This window comes from Thunnus thynnus, chromosome 7 (assembly GCF_963924715.1).
Source record: "Thunnus thynnus chromosome 7, fThuThy2.1, whole genome shotgun sequence".
In the NCBI taxonomy this organism is placed as follows: domain Eukaryota; kingdom Metazoa; phylum Chordata; class Actinopteri; order Scombriformes; family Scombridae; genus Thunnus; species Thunnus thynnus.
In genome coordinates, this window is record NC_089523.1 from 26034456 (window position 1) to 26058478 (window position 24023).

Sequence of the window (24023 nt, forward strand, 5' to 3'; positions counted from 1 at the left end):
GCGAGTCTCAAAACATTCATGCATGTATTAATGCATCTTTTAATAAAGTATGTGTAAATATACAGCACCACTCAAAAGTTTGGACACACCTTCCAATTCATTTGAATGAAAAAGTGACTGGTGACTTTTGACTGGTACTGTACGTTGGTAAATGAGTAACTGAAGGAAGAATTTTATTGAAGATCTTATAAACTTATGTTTGGTTTTACTGCCATCTGCTGTCTGGATTTGTTGCAGTCAACCCATCTGCAGCAGGCCGTCCTTCACACACAGCTGCCTACTGACTCATGAAGATAAGTCGCTGACTCACAAAGTAATTAAATTCTTTTTATTCCCGATTTTGGTACATTGTTGTTAAGTTTGCTTTTTAACCATAACAATAGATTTTTCTTGTGAATTGAAAAGAACTCTTACTGTTTTGTTCTCATTCAGATTGTTTTTATAACATCCTTACATTAATGGACTATGGATGGACATAATACAGAATTCACATTCCCTATTTGCTTCCACATCATACTGACATTCCCAGTTGTCTGAGTGCCATTTTTTTTTTCAAACTGTATATAAACATTACATGTTTTTCAGATGATGAAAAACAGATACAGTATTGAGGAAGCTAACACATTCCCAAAAAGTCAAAATCACAACCTGCTTTTCCTTGTGCTTTTTGGTTTGCTCCCTTTCAGTCGAAACTTAAGAGCCCTTTTTCAACAAAGTCAGGGTTGTGATGTTACATTTCTTTTAAAATACGTATATACAAGTCTTAACTCGGCAATGGTATGACTATAGTGTGCCTTAACTGAACTGCATTCACCAAGACAGCACGTACAATGACAACAGAAATGGTTTCATATCTGACAGGTGTATATTGAACAGTAAAAGACCAGAACAACTAATTTAGGATGCATATTAGCACACATGCAGGGTACAGTCTCTGAAGAAGAGAAGAGGACATTTATATCCATGAATATCTGGTCTATAGTGAACCATGTATGAAGTGGTCAGAAGACATACAGTACCATACAGTCCAGAGAGCTAGACTTAATCATGTTGTTTGATCTGAGTATTTAAAAAAAAAAAGTCCGACAAGTATTGATTGAATGAACAAATATTCAGATAATGGATTTTCCTGGAAGCACTTTGCTGTATTTACCAACATTTAACTTGTTTCTTATTTCAGTGTGTGGAAAAAAAAAAAGCTAATTACCTCCCTCTGACAGAGAAGTGTGTCAGTTGGCTGTCAATAATATTCTGGCAACAGATCCATTCTCACTCATTCCAGCATTGCGTTGGGCAGATTTGATACTGTGCTCGATGGGCGGTACACCTAATTGCACTTAAATCCATACGTGCCAAGGCAAGGCTTTTAACATGCACTTACTACCAACTACATTGCACTGACATTCATCTGTACCACCACCGAATTAACAAGCCCACACTCACAGACATGTACGGTAACAAAACTGTTTCACTAATCATCCTCAAGCAAACAGGTTAGCTGGGCCATCAACAGTCAAACTTTAGCGTCCTCGATCATCGTCACGAGGTGAGCTACTGGGTGGCAGGACAATATCTGAAGAGTTCATTTGCCAAAACACATAAAAGCCATTCTTATGAACAGGTGTTTATTCATTTTAATAATGGCTTTTATCTGTTTTTGCAAATGAACTCGTCATTTGTCCTACACAAACAAACAAACAAACAATCTGCTCAGTACATCTAATGCTTATGTTAACAATATAGCAGCATGTCTTTTCAGTTTTTATAAAGTCCTCTTAAACAGTGGGTTTAAGATTTATGCACCAGAACCTCAAGTACCACAGCACAGGGTAATCTAGATGTCAAATAGTATAAACAAGTGACTGTTACTGTTAAGTATTGTCTTGAGTGATCTGTTGTTGCATGAAAATTACTTTCCAAAAGAGCGTTTAAATCAGTATGATAAGTCATATGTACTGAACTCGTCATATCACAAAAATCAGGTAATTTAATATATAGAAGCTTAGGTTTCAATGTTCTGCATTTACCCTTTCTACTAAAAAGCTAAGTGCTTCATGAAGCAGGTTGGCTTTCCTGCAGTATACAATATTACCAGTAGAGGGCTCTACAGTACTACAATGGACCAGTGCTTGCTGTGTAGAAATAAGGCTTTAACAGTTTGGCTTTTTTTGTTGTTTTTTTTAAGAAAGGGAAGGGAAAAGATATTTTAAAATGTTGCATGCTTATAAGGTGTATTCTGAGATCCAGAGAAACTAACTTGTCCCTCTGATCAATGTAGTCTGTAACTAAAATAAAAGTATTACGACGGAAAAAATAAAATGAGTACAGGCAGTCTGAACGTCCAAGTCAGCAGACTGAACAAAGTGTTGTCTTTCCGTTTTGCGCTCCACCCTCTCAGACGTTTCCCCTGGTGGGGTGGATGGTGCTGTGGCCTCAGGCAGGAAGCGAGAACGGAGGGGTGGGTGAACGGACAGTGTCGGCCGAACTTAAGGATTAGTCCTCAGACTCACTGGGGGAGAGGCTGGGGTTGACACTGTGGGAGGCGCCGGCACCGACACTGTGTGGGAGGTGGTGAGCGGGCTTCACATCATGGTGGCGTCTTCGTCGGAAAATTTGCTTCTCCTTATCAAGTGGGGTGGTCTGAGAGAGGGTGAAACAGCAGCAACCATTAGGTTGATGAGGTAGATGAGGAGTGGTATCATCTAGAATTGACCAGAGTGCCTCAGTGGTGGTTGAGTTAAGCCAATGTGAGCATGCAGTTGTATCTGAAAAGCTGCATTTGTCTCACTACTTGTCCACTCAGAATATAATTTCATCTTGTGACACAGCAAACTAGCGCAACACACAACAAAACCAGTAAAAGCAACAAGAGGTAATATGGTCTGCCTGAGTCAGGTGTGTGACATCTTTACATCAGTGACAGCACTTCTTATAAAGAAACAAAAGTGCACTCAGACCTGGGTTGCTAAATATGCAACATGCACTCAAATGCAGTTAGCATTACAGATGCATAACTTTCTATGCAGAATAAGTAAATAGCACAGTGAACTGTACACCAGGTAGCCTTGGTGAGATGAAGTCATTTGATCAAGTGATGAAGCTGATGAAGTAAAGAAGGGCGAGGCATGAGAAAAGCTCCATTTATTGGCAATGGGTCAAACCCTTTAGGGGATGAGCAATGGAGACTGCCAGCACATTGCCATGGAAGCACTTCATATATTAGTGCTACGCTGCACCGTACCTTATCCAGTACAATCCTGGATGCTGGTAGTGGTCCAAAGACCCTGACCTCTGGATGGTCAAGTCCTGGTCAAGTTGAGCAGAGAGAGACGAGCGCAACTCAGTGGATCACCTTGAACTTAAAGCATCACTGACCTGATAAGCATTAAACTATAAACTTTAGTTTCAACTGCTGCGATGAGAAGGAAAAAACTTGTAGAAATGTCATATCACCGTCAACTGACATTCTGTTAACTCAGAAATATTCCAATTTTGCAACTGACAACTGAGTTCATGGCTTACCTGTAAAATAAATAAGTATAAATATTAAATAAATAAGGCCAGATATGAGAAATGTAGAGGAATGCAATAGATTTTTCCCCATCAATAGCAGGTAGTAAAATAGCAAAATAGGTTATTTGCCTTCCTGCCAAGTTCACAAATCCAACTCAGCTCTGAAACTGTTCAAGAAATCATGTCTACCGAAACCTAGCAAATCTTATTTTTAAGTTCTCCTGACAATAGTGCTGACAGTCCATCTAACAGAAGGATGAGAGCCAGAGCACACACGGGAGGACCTGGCAGCAAGAAGCAGATGGATGGTATGCAGAATAAAGTGGAAAAGAGACTTTTTTTCATGAACTACAAAAATAATGTGTAATGGATTCATTTGCTTCAGGGCAATAGCAGGCAGTGCTGTCTTCAACTTAAAATTTAATTTTAATGACATCCAAAGCATAAAGATGAGAAGCTTCTGCACGTCTAAGGAATTAAGCAGTTGGTGCATATTGTGGTTCAAAACTTAAAAGTGCAAGTATTTTTAATTTTGCATCATTGCTGGAGCGCATTTACAAAAACAAAAAGCACAGCTAGAATGTAATCTATCGCATGCAGTGTTAGTGTGTGGAGGGGTGCAGATCAGTCCTTACTGTAATAACTGACACTCCTGCTGTGGTGATGTTGAGCTTGGGCCCTGTGTTGAAGTGCTTCTTGATCTTCCCAGCCACAGGCAGCTGGTGCTGGTTCTCTGACACACCTTCATCCTGAAAAAAACACACATACACACACAACAAAGCTTCAGCAACTCTACCTGTTGTATCACACTGCATACTCTGTGATGGAAGTACTTCTATGAGCGCAGAAGATGATTCTAGTGAAAGGCTTGATTTCATAATCCTGAACTTACATTGACCCAGGGATGATCGAGCACCTGTACAGCTGTGTACCTCTGATCCACCTCTATCTGCAGCATCCCGGTGATCAGAGCCTAAAGAGAAACATATTAGCCATGAATATCCGGAAAAATACTGCAGCCTGAGACACCACAGCAACAGATCACTGACAGATTCTAGTGTTTCACGTGGAGCATAGAGACAGCAGATGAAAAGACTACTTTCAGACACAAACCTTGGCTGTGTCAGACACATTGTCCCAGTATGGTGCTGGGAAATCAAGCTGGCCCCTCAAAATCTGCTCAAAGAGAACCTCCTGATCTTCACCACTGCTGTAGAAATTAAAACCAACAATCATTCAAAATCTTCTACAAAGATTGAAGATGAAACACAGTCTATACAAATAAATCTCTGTATAAAAAAAAGAGCAATACAGGTAATTCATATTATCAGGCAATAAGAGAAAAGATCACAAGAGGCCGCTGCACAAAGTGTGGACAGTAAAGAAGGAAGAACATGAGAGAAATTACTGAACCGAAGAGGAATAACAATAGATGCAACCAAGGCTTCTTTAATGGATGGAGGTATTTATTTGGTGCCAAATGTTCTTAAAGACTCAAAATAAACCTCCAATACAGGAGCACATACCCACGGAAAGGAGGAAAGCCACACAGCAGTATGTAAGTGATGATACCAGCTGCCCAAATATCTACTTTGAGGCCATATCTGTAAATGTAATGGAAGATGACAGTTACTGTATCAGAGAGACAAAAGACATCTGCAAGAATCACTGTTAACTTTTGTTTGGGATAATGATACATTTTCTAACTTTTCCTCCGAAGCTATGTCCTAATCATCATGCCTCCATTGTAAACCCCTCTGACTCACCCCTTCTCAGTAACGATCTCTGGTGCTACATAGGTGGGAGTGCCACACACAGTATAGAGGGGCCCATTGACGACGGTAGCCAAGCCAAAGTCCCCTAGCTTCAGAGATTTACTACCATCATGGTGCTCGTATACCTGTGTAACACATCCAATAAGGGGAAATAAGAAACCTTGGGTGATACGGTCACCAATTATTATACATCACTGTAGTAAAGCTTCCATTAATGAGCACTATGTGGCAGTAAAATTAGCCAACGGTTGCAATGCAGAAACTTTACAGGGTTGAAAAAATACAGACTACATCTATCTACATTACAGTAAAAACAGACTTTTGTTCATCTGGAGACATTTTGAAATGAACAATATGAGCAAAGTAGAGGCCCTATAACTTAAAATTCTGTGATAAAGGGAAAATCACATCTTGTTATACGCTATTTTTTTCGTTTAGACTAACTAATTCATCCCTTACTGTTTTAATCAATATATTCATTCAATTGAGAACAATAATACTGACAGAAACTTTGAGTTTAAACGATGTCATGTCATCACTGCCAGTACAGAAGCTTTATAAAGTCATACTCACCAACAGGTTTTCTGGTTTTATGTCTCTGTGGACAATATTGAGACTGTGCAGGTACTTGATGGCGCTTGCCAGATTGAACAGCATACAGCTGGCATCCCGCTCTGTGTATTTGTTGGAAGAGGTGATGGCATCAAAGAGGTCACCGCCCTGCAGAAAGAATCATATGGATGTGAAACAGTGCAAGTTGCCAGTTTTGCAGGTGATGCAGGTGAGAGGTTTTAAATCCATTACCAGGTATTGAGTATCCATTTTTTTGTAGATTAATAACAATTAAACAAAATCAGATGTCTAGTAAAAAGGGAATGTGGATAAAACAAAACTAAATGCTCAAGCAATATGTCAAAATGGGCCCTGACATGCCACTGTGACATCTAAATGTTGACATCTCTTTGTAAGAATTAATAAATGTGTCGTACCTTAACCAGCTCCATTACGAGATAGAGATCACTGTAGGTGTCCATTTCCTCAATTAAAAGTACGATGTTGGGATGTTTCACACGCCGAAGGATTGACACCTCGCTCTGGATCATGTGCTCCTGCATGCACGACACAGGAAATTTAATCAAGGGAAAATCTATAAATACTGAATAAGTTATGAACATACAGTAATTATCAGTGGAGCTTCCTTTTCAGTCATTTCAGAGAAAATATCAAACAAACTAGTTTCAGAAACAATCAGTCATCTTGAATGACAGTTGATATAATTGTGAAACTCCTTAATACATAATAGCCATGTACATATGATCGTGTTATTTAAATAAGAGGAGAAAAATATCTAGACCCAAGATTTTAGGTCTGGAAGAGATAGCGCCATCTTCTGACCAATACAGAAATTAAAGAAACTGATGAGGCATCAAAATGAAGAAAAGTCCAAAATTATATACCAAAAAGAATCTCCATGACAATGAATTAGCCAAAACTTGGAGGTATAATAATTAAAGTCAGCAGATGCAGAGACAGGCTCACCTTTCCTCTGCATTTATCTTTGCTAATGATTTTCAGAGCATACTCTCTTCCAGTGGATCTCTCCATACACTCTCGGACCACAGCAAAGTTTCCGTCCCCTAAAGTCCTCCCCACTTTGTACCTCTCTGCTATGGAGGCAGGGACTGATGGGTACTCATCCATGGGCTCAGCTGTAGAGTGAAACAATAGATTATAAACAGTATTAAATACATGACTTGCAGACAGTGTTTTTTCAGTGGGTTTATGTCTGATGCAATGTCTTACCTTCACTGCCAAGCCCATCTCCTTCATCCATTGAGCTGCAAACCTTGGTAGAGGCTAAAGAGAGTGAAGAGCCACTGTGCTGAGATCCCTGGAAAAAAAAAAAAGAGACAACCATGGAGTGACAACAAAAGACACCCTGATAAACTTGTCTTACACAAACTTCAGAGAAGGCAAAGCTTGTAAAAATGTGATTACAGCCAGCTTACACAAAGCCTATTTGTTCCACTCTGCCAGCCTGGAGTATGCACTTTGAGAATAGACAGAAAGAAATCAAGCGTGGTGAAACGTAACACCAACCTTTTCACCAAGATAAAGACTGGCATGAAGTCCGAAAAGGGATTGAGAGAAAATATCATCTTCTGCCACAGCCACAATGCTAACCCCAGCCAGCCTTATGATTAATTAATGATGGTATCACTGATAATTGGATTTGGCTCAAGAGTTGACTGTGCTATGCAGTCTCACAACGTTGTTGTCCTTCACAGATCTAAGATAATCACAGTGAAAATGTGCTGCAGTACAGATAATGTTTCATCCAAGAAGAAGCTTCATGATACATGTACGAACACAGCACTGTGCAGATGGAGGCACATGAGGTGTGGCTTTTTTTGTCCTGAACTCAGAAACATGTATCAAAGTTTATATTTACATCAATGTACGCACCCTTGTGATCACCTATACCATCAGTGTTTTCAGTCTCATTACTGCTAAGCTCAATGGTGTAAATACCAGTGGTGGCTAACACATTTTCTAGGCAATATTCTGATAAGAAATCAATCAAACTTATTCCCATCAATTAACTACAAGGTTTCTTTTAATTTGATGTTACCACAATACTTTAAAGCTTATTCATTGATGAAAGGGATTGTTACATGTCTTAACTAAGCCTCTCTGGTATAATAAATGGCATCATTTAAAATAAATATTGTATATAATATAAATCTCTCTCTTTATAAATCTAACTTTATTAGCTTATTTAAAGAAACATCCATTTTCATTACCTGACGTCTACGGAGGCTAGCTGGACTGGTTGGAGAGGGACTTGGAGATTTTCCAGATCGAGGGGTGGACAGCTGACTGCCTGCAGTCCCATTAGCTGTAGGCGCAGCAGAAATGGAGACAAAACATTAGCAAAATGATTAAATAATGTAGAGGCCTTTTTAAAAGGGGTATGTATATAGAAATAATCCTATGCGAACAATGTTTGAAACTTTAGAGCAATAAATTTGCCTTTAGTTTGTTTCTTTGTGTCAAGATATAATATTGCACACTAACTGTGTACAGTATACATTTTACTAATATCCATAGTGTACTTTTTTGCAGTTAGTAAATAAGAAATCAACATACAACATGGTTTTATACTAGCAGGAAATTATGCAATACATGCATCAAGTGTTCCTGCAGCTGTTTCACTACTATCCACAATACTTTCAATTTTGTCCAGCTGTGAGTAAATCCTCCATTTCCTCTGCGTTACATTGTGGGAGAATAGTGACCATCAACAACACACTCAAATCAAGAGCCTTTTTAGTATGTATTCCAACTGTTTTGCAGTATACTTAATTTTGCCACTTTTCCACAGTGAACACACTACAAACTCTAAACCAGCTTACAATTAGTGTGTAATATGGATTTGGGAAACAGTTAAAGTCTCACCTGAACCAGTGGATGAGGGGGACTTGCTTCTGCGGGACATCCCGCCACTTCTTGGGGAAGAGCGACCCTGCAAGGAGGGGAGCCGTCCATACGATGCAGACTTTGCCACCCTGCATTCTATAGATGAAGGGGAAAAAAACGATAATACTAGGCTACCTAAATTTTATCTTTATACATCTCCTAGAAAGGCAATGAGCAATGCTTCTATGGAGCTCCAAATACTAGCAGCTACAAAAGCTTTATCAGTATGACATCAGTGATAGGGACTAATTTCTGTCAGGTACATCAGACTAAACCACAGAGCCACAAACATAATACACAGTTCAGTCCAACTGCAAGCACAAAACTGTGCTTAAGCTGTAACAGCACTCCATCGAGCTTTCATAATTTCTACCAGAAGGTCTTTATTAAATGTTTGCCAATTTCATTCACAGTGTTCGGTGTGACACCTCCCCGATTTTTGATAAAGTCTTGCCCACGCATATAAAACACAAATTTAGTGAAATGAGGTGGCAGCATATTCTCTACATCACCTCATAAGGTAGACTAGCAGTACTTCTAATGGTATGAGGAATAACAGTATGAGGAGGAACAGAATAGATGAGAATAGATGTACAAGTAAAAACAAGTACAACAGTAATAGTTTCACTGTTTGGCACATCCAGTATTTACTTGGGTTATGGGTTATTGGGGACAGGTTAATAAAAAGCTATTTGAAGTACAACAACACATAACCTGAGGGTGTTCGTGCTATGCTCTTCCCACTGAGCGATGTAAGTCATAAGTCTTTTTATAATTTAAAGTACACTTACCACTTTCATCCAAATTGAAGTCATCTTGATAACGGAACTTCTCAGGGCCACAAGCGATGAATATATCGTCATCTCCAAAAAAGTCCTGAAGGCAGGTGATCTGGTAAAAATAGAAATGTTTCTATGAAACAACTAGAGATTTGAAAGAGAGAAATCAAAGTTGCACTTCATCACAGAGCTTTGTCCAGTCAATCAGTCAAGTTTTACATAATTGCATAGTTTTATATGCAATGTGCACTCTCCCCAGTGATACATGTTAATTCCAAAGACAGTCGTGTTGTCTTGAATTACCTGACACACCGAGAAAAATCTAGAAAGCATCATAAGCATTGCTATCGTTTTTCAATCAGTGCACAGACCCGCACACTGACACTGTCTGCTGCTGCACTCCCGAGCCAGTTTGGACCACTTCCAAACTTTAATGGAGCATCTTGGGAAGAGATTCAGTAACAATTCTGTTAAATTGACGACAGCGACCAACACCCATAGAAACACCTCAGAGGACTGTGTTGTTTTCAGACAGCATACTAAGATGGCAATGTCATGTACATAAAATATATTGAATGAAATGACTGTTCAATACATTCACAGTGATCTCTGAATAAATATTTACCATTAGCAAATGTATTGTGCTTCTACCTATGACTATGATGCAAAAACGGCTTATTACATATATACATTAATTAAAAACAGACCATAAACTATGATTTTCTAATATCAGTTTAAACTGGGAATTGCATAACCATATACAGTTTTACTGTATTACACACGTGTATATTCAGAGGCTACAGTACAATTTTCAGCAAATGTCTAAAGTCAAAGTTCAAACAGGTCCATGCAAAAACACCATAAACATCACAATGACCTTCAGCACAATGAACTTCAGCCTTTGTAACGTTATGAACAAATGACCATTTGAACCTTTGCCTACCATGATTTGTCATATTCAGTAAAAAAAAAAAACACTTCTCAAATCTAATTATACAAATGTATGGATGTAAAGAGCTACTTTTTTCCTCAAAATCAAACATTTTCAGGTCATCTCAGTGTTCAAGTGAGAAAACAATGCTACTGGCTTCAAGATATGAGGTTGCAGTTGAGCAGATACACTGTAATTGCATATTCAAAGTGGCCAAAGTACATGGGGAAAATTAATGTTACGATGTGTGCAGCATATGAATAATGGAATTAATAATTTTTTTCTACCGGTATATCAGCCTGGCTGCAGATGAAAATGTCTCTAGGGTGACCACTAAGCAAAGAAAATCTCATTTTAAACCTGTTGGATTTCATGCAGTACAGTCTGTGACAAATGCAGTCTGCCTGTCATTAAATTGTTTCCATTCCTGGTGGGAGATTAAGTTAATTGACCTCTATTGTCCTGCACTATTCAGTATAAAATCATGTTAAAACATGTCTTTAACAGTCATCCATTCAGGGAGCCAATCATATTAAGACACAATGAGGATAATTCTTCAAGTGGAAGCATTTTTATAATTTACTAGATCTTTTAGTTAAAATCTGATGTGTGATGGCATAAATAATCCACAAACTAAACCTAAAATCTATTAAAAAAAAAAAAAAAAATCGTAAAATAAACTGAAAAGTATACAACTGTAACTTGTTATATGGTTGGCAGTGATGCTTAAGAACAGTCACTACCTATGCTTTGATCTCAGATGAAAAGAAATGTAAATGATAATCGTTTTCTACGAAGAGGAAATATATGACTGAGTTGATGCATCTGCTGCTGTCATTAACAGAAGCCCATCTCAGCGGATGCAGCGTCATAAATAAATGAAGATGCTGATGGAGTCCTGACCTTCTACTCAAAAGGGTTATTGATGTACTTAACTACAGCAGTGTGCCAGAGAAGGTAGAGCTCGTTTTCATTTCCTCTCAGAAGGACTCAGCAAAACCTCTAAACGAAATGTGATGCCATATTGATATTAGTTATTAAGTGCATTTTTTTTTTTAAATCTAGAATTACGGCATCCTCGGTGCTCATAACTAATAACTGTAGTAAACAAATGGTTTTTTAAGATGTAGTTAAGGACAACAAGGTTAATACTGAAATCTGAAAATAAAATCTGATGAGAAATATAAACACAGCTAATTGCAAACATGCGTTATGTACAGTACATACATTATTAATGGTCTCATTAAGCATGGAAAGTTCACCAGGAGTCAAATACGATAACTCAAGCGCTGAACAAAGTAGGCCAGACAAGAAAGCCACCACAATCTGTCCACCACACTGTCCTCTAAGCATATATTAAATGTCATTATATCATCCGTCTTAGTTACGGTACAATATGCCAATATTCTGGTTCCTGTTGTATAAATCTTTGATTTTAGAGAAAATGTATCAGTAAAATTGAGAATCACCATTATATTCACATACAGTATAAAAGTATATAAATAAAAAAGGAAAATATCGTATCAATCATTTGCCAAAAATGAAATGTTGGATTATCCACCAAACAAAAAGGGATTGGTTTATCAGTAACCTGCAGCAAGAGCCCCTCCTCTAACAACCAAAGGTCATTCAGCCATGACATCTTAAAATAAACATTGAGCACTGACAAAAGGGCTTAATATGGCCCCCACTCTGACGGCCCCTGCCCCCCACCCCTCCTCCAAAAAAAGAGTGCGAGATCCCAAAGGGAGGAGAGCTGCACAGTCGTTGCCAAGGAGACCAGGCAGAATCCCGGCTGAGTTTGGAACGATGAGAGGGACACGGCTACTTTAAGATCCACTGTCAGTTTCTATCTGGAGCACTGAGCGGTACAAACCGCAGACAACAGAACAATGTCACCATCAGTCTGGAGAAGACAGAATAATGCAGAACACCTTGTAAGTACGACGTTGTGGGATCAAATCAGGCTTAAGACCTTTGTTGAATGTCACTCCCAATCTTTCTCTTAAGAATCGCCAAATACAAACAAAACAAAAAAAAAGCCCTTATAGATGATAAGTAAATCTAATGAGTAGTAAGGATCATGGCAACAGGCTTTGATGGTAGACGATTGCCATTAAGCGTTAAAAGCCATTAAGAGACATCTAATCAATTAACAATGTCCAACTTAAGGGTGACAAAACATGCTTCATCTAGAAAAAAAAAGAAAAAAGGTCTTTCTTGAGCCAAACAGAGCTCACTGATATCATTAGAGCCACTCCCCATTTTCAGATTTGACATCAGCGGTGTTACATTTGTTCATCTTAAATTCTAGGAAATAAGAAACCTCATACTTTTACATTTTACAGCATAACTAGGGCAATCATGAATGTGCTGCTTTATATTGATCACATATGTCTGCTGGCTCAGTGACACAGCAGCTCCATCAGGCCTACCCTCCCCCTAACACACACACACACACACACACACACACACACACACCTCTTGCAGTCCTGGAGCATTCTGTGCAAATATTGATCGTCAGGGTTTTATCTGTGATTTCCGCAAGCACAAGCGTTGCTCCTGAAATTCAGACCAAAGGAAACACAATAGGAGGTATGCAAGTTATAGAAGGTAATCAATCTGAGCCATGTAAATTACCTTAAATTACTCAAAAGACACACAATCTGGTAATAAAATGTTCCACCAACGGACAGGTGGAGCTCTCCAGGGTGCTGAATCTCCCCTTTGAAGTGAGAGACACAGCAGCCACTTGCTCAGCACGACAGGGAGAAACATGACTCATCTTCACATCTAATTTTGAATTGGGTCTACTGCATTTTGCATGAGTAGCCCTTACATACAGTCTGAGAACATACTTTAATGTTTTTACATGGTTTTCAGGAATGTAGGATCAATTATTTGCTGCAGTCTGTTTATCCACCCTCTACGGTATGTACTCACATGTCCTGTAAAAAGAGCAAAGGATGTAAACAGAATATCCACAGAAAGAAATAAAAAACATGATCAATCAGAACCTGACATCTAGGATTCAAATTTGATCTGCTACACAAAAAGTTTGGACACACTGAGTCAAGTGAATGGGAATGTTCGTCCAAACTTTTGACTGGTATTGTAACTGAAGACAGATATGAGAAACTGCAGTCTTAGAAAGTGCTGGTCAGCACTATGCATTGATGTTTAGCTCCATAAAAGACACATTTGCGACCAAAGTAGACATTTAAACTCATTTACAGAAGCTCACACGTTTCAAGCACTCTGTCCTTGTCAATGAGTTTCTATATTTAGCCCTTAGTAGTTCTAGCAATGTCTGATTTTCCACAGCAGAAAGACCATTTCCAAGTCATTTTCTGAAAAGGATTGCTCAGTGATAACATGGGAGTAATGTGCCATTTCATATAAGGAAGCATTTTAGAATATTTATTCATTTATAATCATGTTAAATCACCAAGAGATGTTTAGGAAGTATGACTAAACTGTTAAATTTAATATTTTGCTTTATCATCATTAACTGAAACTGTATAGCATTATCTTAAAGTAATGCAGACCCTATATATCCTTTAAACCTTTGCTCACAGTACTTATTTGACATGCTGTAAAATTAGAATGCTGCAGAAAGTGTCGTAAAACCACAACTCCCACTTTAACTGAAAGCATAATTACAAGCTTCTTAGAACAAAATGAGGATAAGAGAGAAAAATTCTTCTATATACCAAATGCAGTGGGACACTGAGCAGGCGACTGCTCTGTGATTAATAGCCAAGTCACAGCAGTAGGTGAGAGGAAAGCCAGACAGCCTTCCTATCTTTTATCCTTCCTTCTCCCCTTTAGTTACAGTGAGAGGTTTCAAATAGCCAGAACTTATAATTATACATTCCATCAGCAGGACAGAACTAACAAATATTTTAATCATATGTTTCTACATTTAAAAGTTATTTTCTTAAGAATAGTACCCACTAAGATAGGCAATTAGTCTCTCTATTTTGAACACCCACTTAAATTTAATGTCACTGAGCTGCAGGAGAACGACATTTGATCATTTTAAACTACTTTGTGAAACAACTGATTTCCTAAGAAGGCAAATAGCCACATGCAGCTACACATCATGCAGAAATGACGTCTATGGTATGAGACCAATAGAGATTCATTGTGTGCACACACAGGAGATGGCAGAGTCAAGGTCAAATTGAAGAAATGAATGGAAAGCATAAGTTAGGTTCTGCTGCGTGACACTTAGAGCACCATAAATCAACTAACCACTTCAAATCTGAATCTGATTTCAAAACCATGAATGAGCCATTTATCACATCTATTGAATAATTTTACCATGGAGAATAAAGCCTCTGCTTTCATGAATTGATGTCAAGCCAGGCACTGTCCTCGAGTGGATGTTGACATCAATTTCAACAAGAAGCATTGACTCTAACACAGAGAAGTTAGTGGTGTGCATAATACAATTACAGTGCAAAGCCATAGCCATTACAGTGGGGATTGGAATGCCATAGGCCAAGTCTCCTCAAACCTACTCAGTCATGCAAATACTCACTGCTCCATCCCACGCATAACAGCAGGATCACACCAGGCCATGGCACGCTCTATTGCCTAAAAAGACCTTGTCTGCAGGGCGTCTGTTTGTCTATCGCACTCTCTCTACCTTATGTTTGTACTACTTTCCCTGTGGATAATTCTATTTTTATCAGTCATCTGAGGCTCACAAAGTGCAGCCTAAGACCATTAACTTGGTTGTGTCCATTTGGCCAAGTTAATCCTGACTCTTGTGGCAGAACACCATTACAGAATGACTCAGCAGTATGGAGGAACAGCCAACAAGCAGAGCCACCTGCTACGCAGAGCCAAGAGTCCAAAATAAATATGAACAAATAAGAAATTAAAGAAATCTCCAGGCTGTTACTTCCATTGTACAACAGACAGGGGGATTAACGTGATTGACTGAGAATATCACCAGGGATCACACTATATTAATGCCTCTGTCCCAGGACCCAAAGTGCAAGCAGGTCATTTACCAAAGGGTAAACGTCCGTGAAAACAGGCCCTTTGTTGCCACCGGGTGCTCGTTTGGCCATCTGGAGTCACAACATGACAAAAAGCACAAAGAAGGGAAACTAGAGCACAGAACTGCACTGCCATGCACATAATACAACAGCTAATTAGGAAGGCATATATAGGACATTTAAAAAAAAAAATCAATTTGCATTTTCATGTCCAATTATACTTTATTACATATTATTCTAGGAAGCAAAGACTGTTTAGTAATGGATATGTGATTTGTTTGTTGGTGTGAAAAGCACCAACTGTTCCCTCTACACAACATTACAGAGCAGGTCCTATCCTGAGATTAGACTGTAGCTCTGCCATGTGCTCCATCTTGCCGCCATGTGTGTAATAAGGCTGACAGACCAAGCACTGCATCTATGAGCTCTCTCACACTACACCTACAGCCCTGACATCACTACTGCACCGCTCTGCCGCAGAGGCTGTTCCTTAGCAACCAGCTCAGGAAAGCATGTCACCATAGAAACCATCAGAGGAAAAAAAAAAAACTCATTATATTTTGTGATAAGGATACTAATAGAGAGTTGAGGTAAGTTTGTGAATAGGTTTAGTTAAAGAGCTGAATATTTAAGTGGGATGTTTTGTAACTTATTTTCTCAGTCGATTTTAAGTGCAGTTGCCTTCCGGTTTTGTCCATCCATATCAGCCCATAAAGCTGAACCCACATCTCTTGTAATTGCTATAATATCCGGAGGAATGTTAATTAATTAAATGGATGTGTACGATGTTTGTGTGAAATAAGACACTTGCACCGAGGATGATCATAATATTCATAATGGATATTGTACTGTGTTCTTTTCCATACCTGGGAGAAAAGAGAATGCAAGACAGATTCTTATCAGGGTGCAAAAAGTCACTGATCAGATTGCTCTCCTGGTTCTAACTCAGTAAGTGGATATCCATTTCATATTCCTACCAAACAGTAGCACGCTATTAAATGGAGTCCTAGAAACCTATTTCTCATAATAGATTTACCAAATATTCCCAGCTGTCTCTCCTTGGGAAAGGAAGCAATTCTCAAAGACATGACAAAGACATGTCTGAGGCAAAACTGTATTTCTTCTAAACCTCCAACATTCCCTAACTTTGCAAATCAAGTTGATCCCTTATTCTGTGTTGACTGCAAATGTGTGTTAAAGGTTGCCTTATGTACACTGTGCTGAGCTAATAAAACCGAACAGCAGAGCAGCTGTCCTAACAGCAAAATCTGTATATGGGTAAAGCACTGAACCAAGGCATAAACAGATGCACAAAATGTCATGCTAGTCTCCTTTTGACTCTTTTCCAACAGTAGCATCCTTCCCTCTTCAGGGCAATTAATGTATCAATGGAGGAAAGATACATATGGGAACCAGTGGGACTCTCATAAGTGTATAGCACTTAAAAGGTCCTGCAAGAAAAAAACATGACATCAGTACCAAATGTACAAGGAGATCATCAACCAACTTCACTTGCAACTTGTGTGCCAAAAACTGTGCCCTGAACTGCATGGTGTGTAGTTTGCAAGTGGCAATAAGTGCGTTTAACGCTTCCATGTGACAAGAGCCTAGGGAGCACTGAAAATCATGCACAAACAGAGGATATACAAAAGGTCTGCGAGACCAAAAGTAGATATGATTCCTTAATTGGTACACAGTTAACTACTACATTTTTTATACAGATACATCTCATGCTGTAACTATAAAGTTTAATTGTGAACCTCTGTTTAGCATTTAAATTTCTTAGACTTTCCTTGGCCCATTTCCCAAGTAAAAAGTTCTTGTCTACTTTAAAAAAAAAAACAAATCACGAGTAAACTAATATCACACTACATATTTTATTTATCCCCTTACACTGAAAGCTTATTTGTTTTGTCTAAGACTTCCGTTGCCTGATTTGAATGTTGTCCAATTTGTATCCTACTGAGAAATGCTTGACCAGATACTGTATGCAGTTCACCAAATTACCACTATGAATGATAACTTAACACCTACCATCTTGCCGTCGACAGTATATATCCTTTTGACGATTCCGGAGTCCAGCATGATGGCGTCTGTGATGTCAGTCATGACTTGCTCAAAGGAGTGTGCAGTCTTCTTGTTGAGCAAGATCCGTACGGCCTTGCGAGGCTTTACTCCACTGCGGACAATGGTTACCAGTTTGGGTCTGATGAAGTCCTTGGTCTCCTTAGTTTCTGGGGCTCCAGCCTTGCCACTACCAAGGGAAGAAGGGTCACGGAGGGACACAGCAGTCTTAGCACCACCCGACCAGTTGGGATTTACATTTTTTGTGTAGTCCAGCTTCTTGTAGGGCTCTATGGATGCACAGACATAGCTTTCTCCTGCACAAATCAAGAAAGATTAACAGATTTCCCAATTAATCCACAAATAATTGGTTACCTCTGCTCTACAGGACTGAGGAGGTCACGCATTTAGTTAAGATCTGCTTACATGATCTCATATCACAGTGTAAGCACATTTTTGGGCAAACTTACAACCATTCAAGAAAATTGCTCACCTTCCACCAGCTGGTCCATACTGGTGATCTTAATCGTCCCATCAATGGAATATATGGTCCGCACCCCTTGGGGCAGGTTGACATTATCTGAGAGACTTCTTGTGAGGTCAGCCAGGAGTGCATCTAGAGACCTAAACCTCTCCTGAGAAATGGCATACAAAATCCCTTTGAAGTAGCGGTCCCCATTGCGGTAGAAACGAACCTTCTTGGCCTTCTTTTCTAAGCTCAGTGCTTGCAGTGTCCTGGTTCTGTACAGGCTGCAGTGAGCGCTATGAGTGGGACTGGGGAGCCCATTCCCTCTCGAGCCCCTTCGGGTGTATCTCTGAGCCTTGTCCCGCTCATCAAAGTGCTCCAGCTCCATGACCGTGCAATACTATGACACCCTGAATAATACAAGGCAAATTGCTATTTCAGTAAGATCTTTCACTTGAACTTACATACAGCATTAAATTACAGCAATTAGGCTCTCTGTCAGTCTAGTTGCTTACATCCTTAAACAGCAAAGATACAAGCATTGATGCTGCTAGTGTACAGATTATGAAGTAACATGTCACACCCATTTCATGCTCCCCGGTTTGACTCAATGCAATATTTATAGCAATAAAATTCACATGCATTTGCGGTAGATAATACAACATCATAACTGCACAAGCCTGACCTTGGCTAAAGGGTAATAGGTAGATTAAATAATAAAACATAGCATATTGCAAGAAAATGGTGCAGAATATGAGTTTTCTTGTTATGGTGCAATTTCTCTTACCTTTGAGGTGAGGACAGATGCAATCAAACGTGTATCTGTAAGCGGAACTTATCTCAATGAATCATTTATTCATTTGATGCCTCATATGAACCATGCGTCCCTTTGTTGCCCCTGTGATGGTGCGTCTGCCTGTCTGCCGTGTGTCTACTCTGCTGTGGTGTTCACATGATGCAGAGAGGAGGCAGGGCTGTAGCCGGTGTCCTCCACCCTCCCCTACTCCTCTGCCATTGCAGTGATTTACACCGGACCGCTCGGGTGTCAGCGCTGCTCGTGCACGTCCGCGTCAGTGCGCGCGCTCGCGGCAACATAGGTGAGTGTTTGTACATGAGTCGACCTGCATGAACCTCACACATGACGGGTGTAGACCACCGTTCACTCATTAGCCAAAAACCCCAGAAAAACATTTAATGAGCTTAAAGCCACCGCTCGTTTGTGGTTGGCAAGTAGATGTTTCCTCAAACGTCCCTACATAGCATCAACATTTTTGCTGCTAGGCTACTTTAGCAGCTAGGTCTCTAATTGGCGAAATTACGATAGCCGTGAGGTAAAATGACACCAAACACACATGACAAAAACATGACAACGATTCAAACAACTTCTCATACAAAGACAGTTTTCATTTGTGTAACTAACTCGCCCTTTTTTAAAGATGATGTAGCTGTTAAAGAGTTTTCAGTTCATACTTTAGGTATAAAATCCCTACCCAAGCTGACCGGACAGAGTTAATAAAACGCAACACATTTGAGGATGTGCCTATCTGACCTGATTGGAAACCAACTCACACAGGTGTAAGAGATGCCGAGTAATTAATTGGTTAAATAACACCTGGAGCGCATGTATAAGCTCACGTGAACTAACAATGAACGTCACTTAAAGGTGCAGTGTGTAGGATTTAGAGGCATCTAGCTGAGAGGTTGCAGATTGTCACAAACTGAATACCCCCCCCTGCCCCTCCCCTTCCGGAGAAGGGTGTATAGTCTTGCAGACCTACATGACACACCCACTTTACTAAAAAAAAACCCTTGATGTTGTCACTGTGATGGCATGCTACACGTCACGCCTCCCTGACCCCCAACCCTAACCATCTGCTCATGCCTAAACCTACCCCACCAAGTGGGTGTGTCGTGTAGATACTGCCAGTCTGCAGATAGACCTACTTTCCCTTCCAAGCATGTAGGAAAACCTACGCAGGCCGCATAACTCACAAAAAATGTGAAAGGCCCTCTCTAGAACCATTGTTTGGTTTGTTCATTGTGGGCTAATGTAGAAACGTGGCGGTGCAACATGGCAGCCTCTGTGGAAGACAGGCTACTCCCTAGCATGATTTTTTTTTCCCACCCACATTCTGGGAAGACCGCCCCTACTCAGGTTCTGATTGGCTCTGACCCTGATACTTTTACCCTAACCATCTCGGTCCTCATGCCTCAATCTAAACAATCTAACCAACGAAGGCAACAAGTACTAGCCAATCAGAGGCAGATTAGGACGGGTTGTCATGGAATCAGGTGGGGAAAAAAAGTAGGCTGCTCCCTATGTAGATACAAAGGGCTCATTCTAAGCTAATGAAAAAACAATGAATCTTAGCTTCAGGTGATTATACACTAATTAAAACATACTTCTGAGGATTATATTCATTTCTGCTAAGACTGTTCCACTAGATGCCACTAAATTATACACACTGCATCTTTAAGTATGAATAGAAGACCACCTAATGGGTGATTTGCACATGTTTTTGTATCCCAATCTTCACAGCAGATTGACATACTTCCACTAGGACACATCCTAACTTATATAGCTATCAGCATCTCTGAATCCGTTCAACCTGATGCAAACAATTACTTTATTATTGGGCATGTGTCCAGCTGGCTAGGTGAAGGAACAATCCACTTATCCTTAAAGTTGTAAGGGTAACTCTCAAAAAGTCTGTTCGCTGATCAGGCTTACCAAACTTTACTTTTACAGGCTTTTTCTTATTGTCTATTTCTTATTTAACAGACAACTTGTGAGTTGTCAATTAAATCTAAAAATAAGTTGACTTATTTTCTGAAGTATGGAGATGGAGTGCAGATGTAGCCTACCACACTTAACAGCTTATGCACACATCCTCATAGTCTTATTTATTTGATCTTTCAGTTAATATTTTGTATGTAACCTGGGCTTTTAGAGCAAAGCGCAGGACATTTACGACAATATAAAAATGTTCGGTGTCCAATTATATGAAACTATAGCATCTGAGCAGTAAGAAAAGAACACTAAACACTTTTCATCTACTTTTTAAAACCTTAATATGTAAATCTACTGTTTTGCATATAATGGAGACATCAGTGTGTTTTGTGCAGATTCAGGGCTGTGTTTCGCCTCAAGTCTAAGGATGAGTCTATAAATGGACCTGCTAGAAAAAATCCCTCCCATCCCTCCTCTCTAAAGGAAAGCGAGCTCAAGGCTTCTCTTCATTCTCGCAAGGAAAAGAAACGTAGGTTGGACTTGGTCGATTATAGATTGTGTTCTTCTGAAACTCTTGGGTTTTCAGTTGAGGCATTAGCAATCTAAACATTGTGTTATATTCCTAATTTGGAAATTTAGTTAAGTGGTGACACTATATCAACAATAACTTGTGGCTCCTGTTGACTGTAATATATTCTCATGTAATATTTTAAATGTTTTCACAGGTTTCACATCAGAACATGTTGTTGACGCTGGTGTGACTTTATGCCCTTTGTCAGTGGTCAGTTGGACACGGCTACCACACTAGACTAAACACACTGCCAGATACATCAGCTACTTGAAGGAGCCGCCGCCTCCAGACATTCTGTCTAAAGTAGGTCAACTGCATCATTTTAACTGCAAGGAAAGCCAAACTCTTGCTTTGATAATTTCAGTGACTTAATGTCCTGTTTCTCACAGGTTAATAAAGCAGAAGAGGAAAGTATGAGGAAAAATGTACAGAAACCACAGAAAAAATGGTAGAAACCAAAGAAAGCCATATCCATAGAATTATTAAAACTGCTGTAGTTCTTCTTTATGGACTTTTTACATAAAGTTTTTAGTGACAAAATCAGTTTTTCCTACAGAAGAACATTGTTGCTAAAGAGGACCACCTCACAGAGAGCAAAGCCAGCTGCTACAGTAAGAAGTCAACTGAGGATGTGATTGATTATTTGTCAACCCATATGTTGTTTGTTTGTTGTTGCAGTTGTACTGACTATGCCTTGCATTGTTTGAGAATCTGCTGCTGTTTGAATTTGTAAAGATTTAATTTCAGATCATGTCTCAAGAAGATACACTCATCAGAAGAACTCTTAACAAGTACATCAGCCATCTCTCACAATAACCAACCCGCCGACGATGGAGCCGATGCTTCCTCCAGCTGATGGCCTGACCAGGGTGCATGCCCTGCCGATACCGCTGGACAAATCATCTCTTCCCCGGGGACAAATGCTGCCAATGTGCCAGGATCAATTTCTCTCTGCCTCGTTTCGGGCTGTGGAAAATAACTGGATGAAGCCAACCTCTACATCCATGAACGCAACTTTATGTGCCTTTACATCAGCAATGACCAGTCACACTTTTTTACCATAGGTGGGACTAGACCCAGCCTTTAGTCATGTGTTATTGGATGCCCCTCCTGGCCTGGTGGACCCTGTTGCTCTCCAATCAGTGAACTTTGGCCAAGCCCACAGACCTGAACAGAGTGCTGTAACAAATTCAATTATACCTCCAGTAGAACAAAGTCAGATTGATGCACCTTTGGTTGGTCCAACTGACAATGTTTCAGTGGTAGATTTTTACAAATCAACCAATAATTTCATCGTCCTTGTATCAAGGTGCAACTACAAGTACTGATGACCTCACACCTGAAAATGTTAATCAGCCAGTGTCAGACGCTCTGTGTGACTCATGACTCCTCCAGGAGAGTGACCTCTATAGTAGTATCCCTCTGACAAACAGACCACAGGACATGGTCAGTACCTTTTGGCTGGATTTGCTGTTAGATACCAACAGCAACTTGTGCTTCCCTGATGCTAATCTTGTAAACATTGTTCTTTCACCTTACCTAGGGATAACCTAACTATTTGTTAAGAAATGCCACTAATTATTTGCTAGATATCTACTTTATTTTTACAGTTGTGATTAGCCAATTATCACAAAGCATATCAGAGAAACAGATCTACTGGTATTGTTTGAAGAGATCTGTTATGGCTTTGTGGTTGCCTACAATGCATATGTCAAAGATCTACAGGAAGTTGGTAGTTATTTTTTGACAGCATTTCTGTCACATGTTATTGAGCTAGAATTACATTGATGTGATTTGCTTGAGGGCGGTGTACATACAGTAGGTTGGCATGCAGTACATGTCTATATACTGTGGTTATAGTGTAAAATATTGAAGGACATTGAAATGTCTTCTTTGTTAGTCAACAACTGAGTTATGTTTGCAGCACAGCATACATAACACTCAATAAATGTATTGCTATGTTTGATTAAAAGTGCTTGCAGTTTTTTATTTTTGTTGTCAAAAACTTACAGGTGGCATTTTCATTCATATTAAATACATCTCTAGTTTTTTCAACAAAGAATTATAGAGGGTTTGTCTCTTTAATTTCTGAGGTAAATAAAGCAGAACAGTCACATTTTATTGTATTTTCCATGAGTCTATTTTAAAAATAGCCAATCCATATATATATATATATATATATGTATATATATATATATACAGATACTGAACTAGCCAGTGTTTATTTCTGAAATTAATGTGAGTTAGTTTGACTATGGGACACACATGTGCAATAAACCCCAAATTTGAATCTTTTTTTTTTTTACTAGTGAAATTTTACTGGCTCCACAACACAAAAACATTCCTGTCCAGTAGCCAATAAAAATTCTGTGGAATGACGCATAAACACATTTGAATATCAGATGTCTTCAGCAGACATTACAAAGTGATTACTCCAACACTGGTTAGACAAGATATGTAAAAAGCATTTAGAGAATTAATGTCCTCTGTTGATGTTCCTAATTCAGGTGAAAAATAATTTGCAGAATAAACCTACAGTATAACAGTCTGTGGAAATAAAACAAGAAACTAAAATTTACAGCCACTAGATGGTGCTAAGAGGCTGGTAGAGTCAATATAGTGTTAACACAATGGATTGCTGGATTTTAATATGTACTTCAGTGATTAAAATATACAAATGAGAATTCCTGTTCAAATCCAT

The 24023-nt window shown here is 39.3% G+C and overlaps 1 protein-coding gene and 1 long non-coding RNA gene across 8 annotated transcripts; one reads left to right on the forward strand and one right to left on the reverse strand.

Moving 5' to 3' along the window:
• Positions 1-314: 314 nt before the first annotated feature.
• LOC137186330 (serine/threonine-protein kinase DCLK1-like) lies at positions 315-18922 on the reverse strand. 3 transcript variants are annotated; one of them, XM_067595183.1, is made up of 16 exons: positions 18808-18922; positions 18048-18430; positions 17525-17871; positions 9560-9659; positions 8748-8864; positions 8093-8187; positions 7092-7179; positions 6828-6997; positions 6278-6397; positions 5862-6008; positions 5280-5413; positions 5040-5117; positions 4627-4720; positions 4406-4486; positions 4149-4262; positions 315-2640 (listed from the first exon to the last, which is right to left on the reverse strand). In XM_067595183.1, exons 2-16 carry the CDS (start codon positions 18406-18408, stop codon positions 2494-2496), a joined length of 2193 nt encoding a protein of 730 aa, XP_067451284.1. In that variant the 5' UTR covers positions 18409-18430; positions 18808-18922; the 3' UTR covers positions 315-2493. The 3 variants fall into 3 exon arrangements, with proteins under 3 accessions (XP_067451284.1, XP_067451283.1, XP_067451285.1); XM_067595182.1 differs by having other exon boundaries at positions 4627-4723; XM_067595184.1 differs by lacking the exon at positions 315-2640 and adding an exon at positions 3103-3306 and having other exon boundaries at positions 4627-4723.
• Positions 18923-19033: 111 nt separating this feature from the next.
• LOC137186332 (uncharacterized) lies at positions 19034-23475 on the forward strand. 5 transcript variants are annotated; one of them, XR_010929005.1, is made up of 6 exons: positions 19034-19117; positions 21147-21280; positions 21477-21625; positions 21712-21770; positions 21867-21933; positions 22070-23475. It is a non-coding gene; the product is annotated as an uncharacterized lncRNA (long non-coding RNA). The 5 variants fall into 5 exon arrangements; XR_010929004.1 differs by having other exon boundaries at positions 21879-21933; positions 22058-23475; XR_010929002.1 differs by having other exon boundaries at positions 21879-21933; positions 22070-23474.
• Positions 23476-24023: the final 548 nt, after the last annotated feature.

Excerpts from the sequence above, each read along its gene's own strand:
- LOC137186330 (XM_067595182.1), bottom strand. The coding sequence starts at position 18,408 with ATGGAGCTGGAGCACTTTGATGAGCGGGACAAGGCTCAGAGATACACC. Across the intron at positions 6,398-6,827 it reads AAGATAAATGCAGAGGAAAG|GAGCACATGATCCAGAGCGA; the intron begins GTGAGCCTGTCT and ends TCGTGCATGCAG. Across the intron at positions 4,487-4,626 it reads ATGTGTCTGACACAGCCAAG|GCTCTGATCACCGGGATGCT; the intron begins GTTTGTGTCTGA and ends GTTTCTCTTTAG.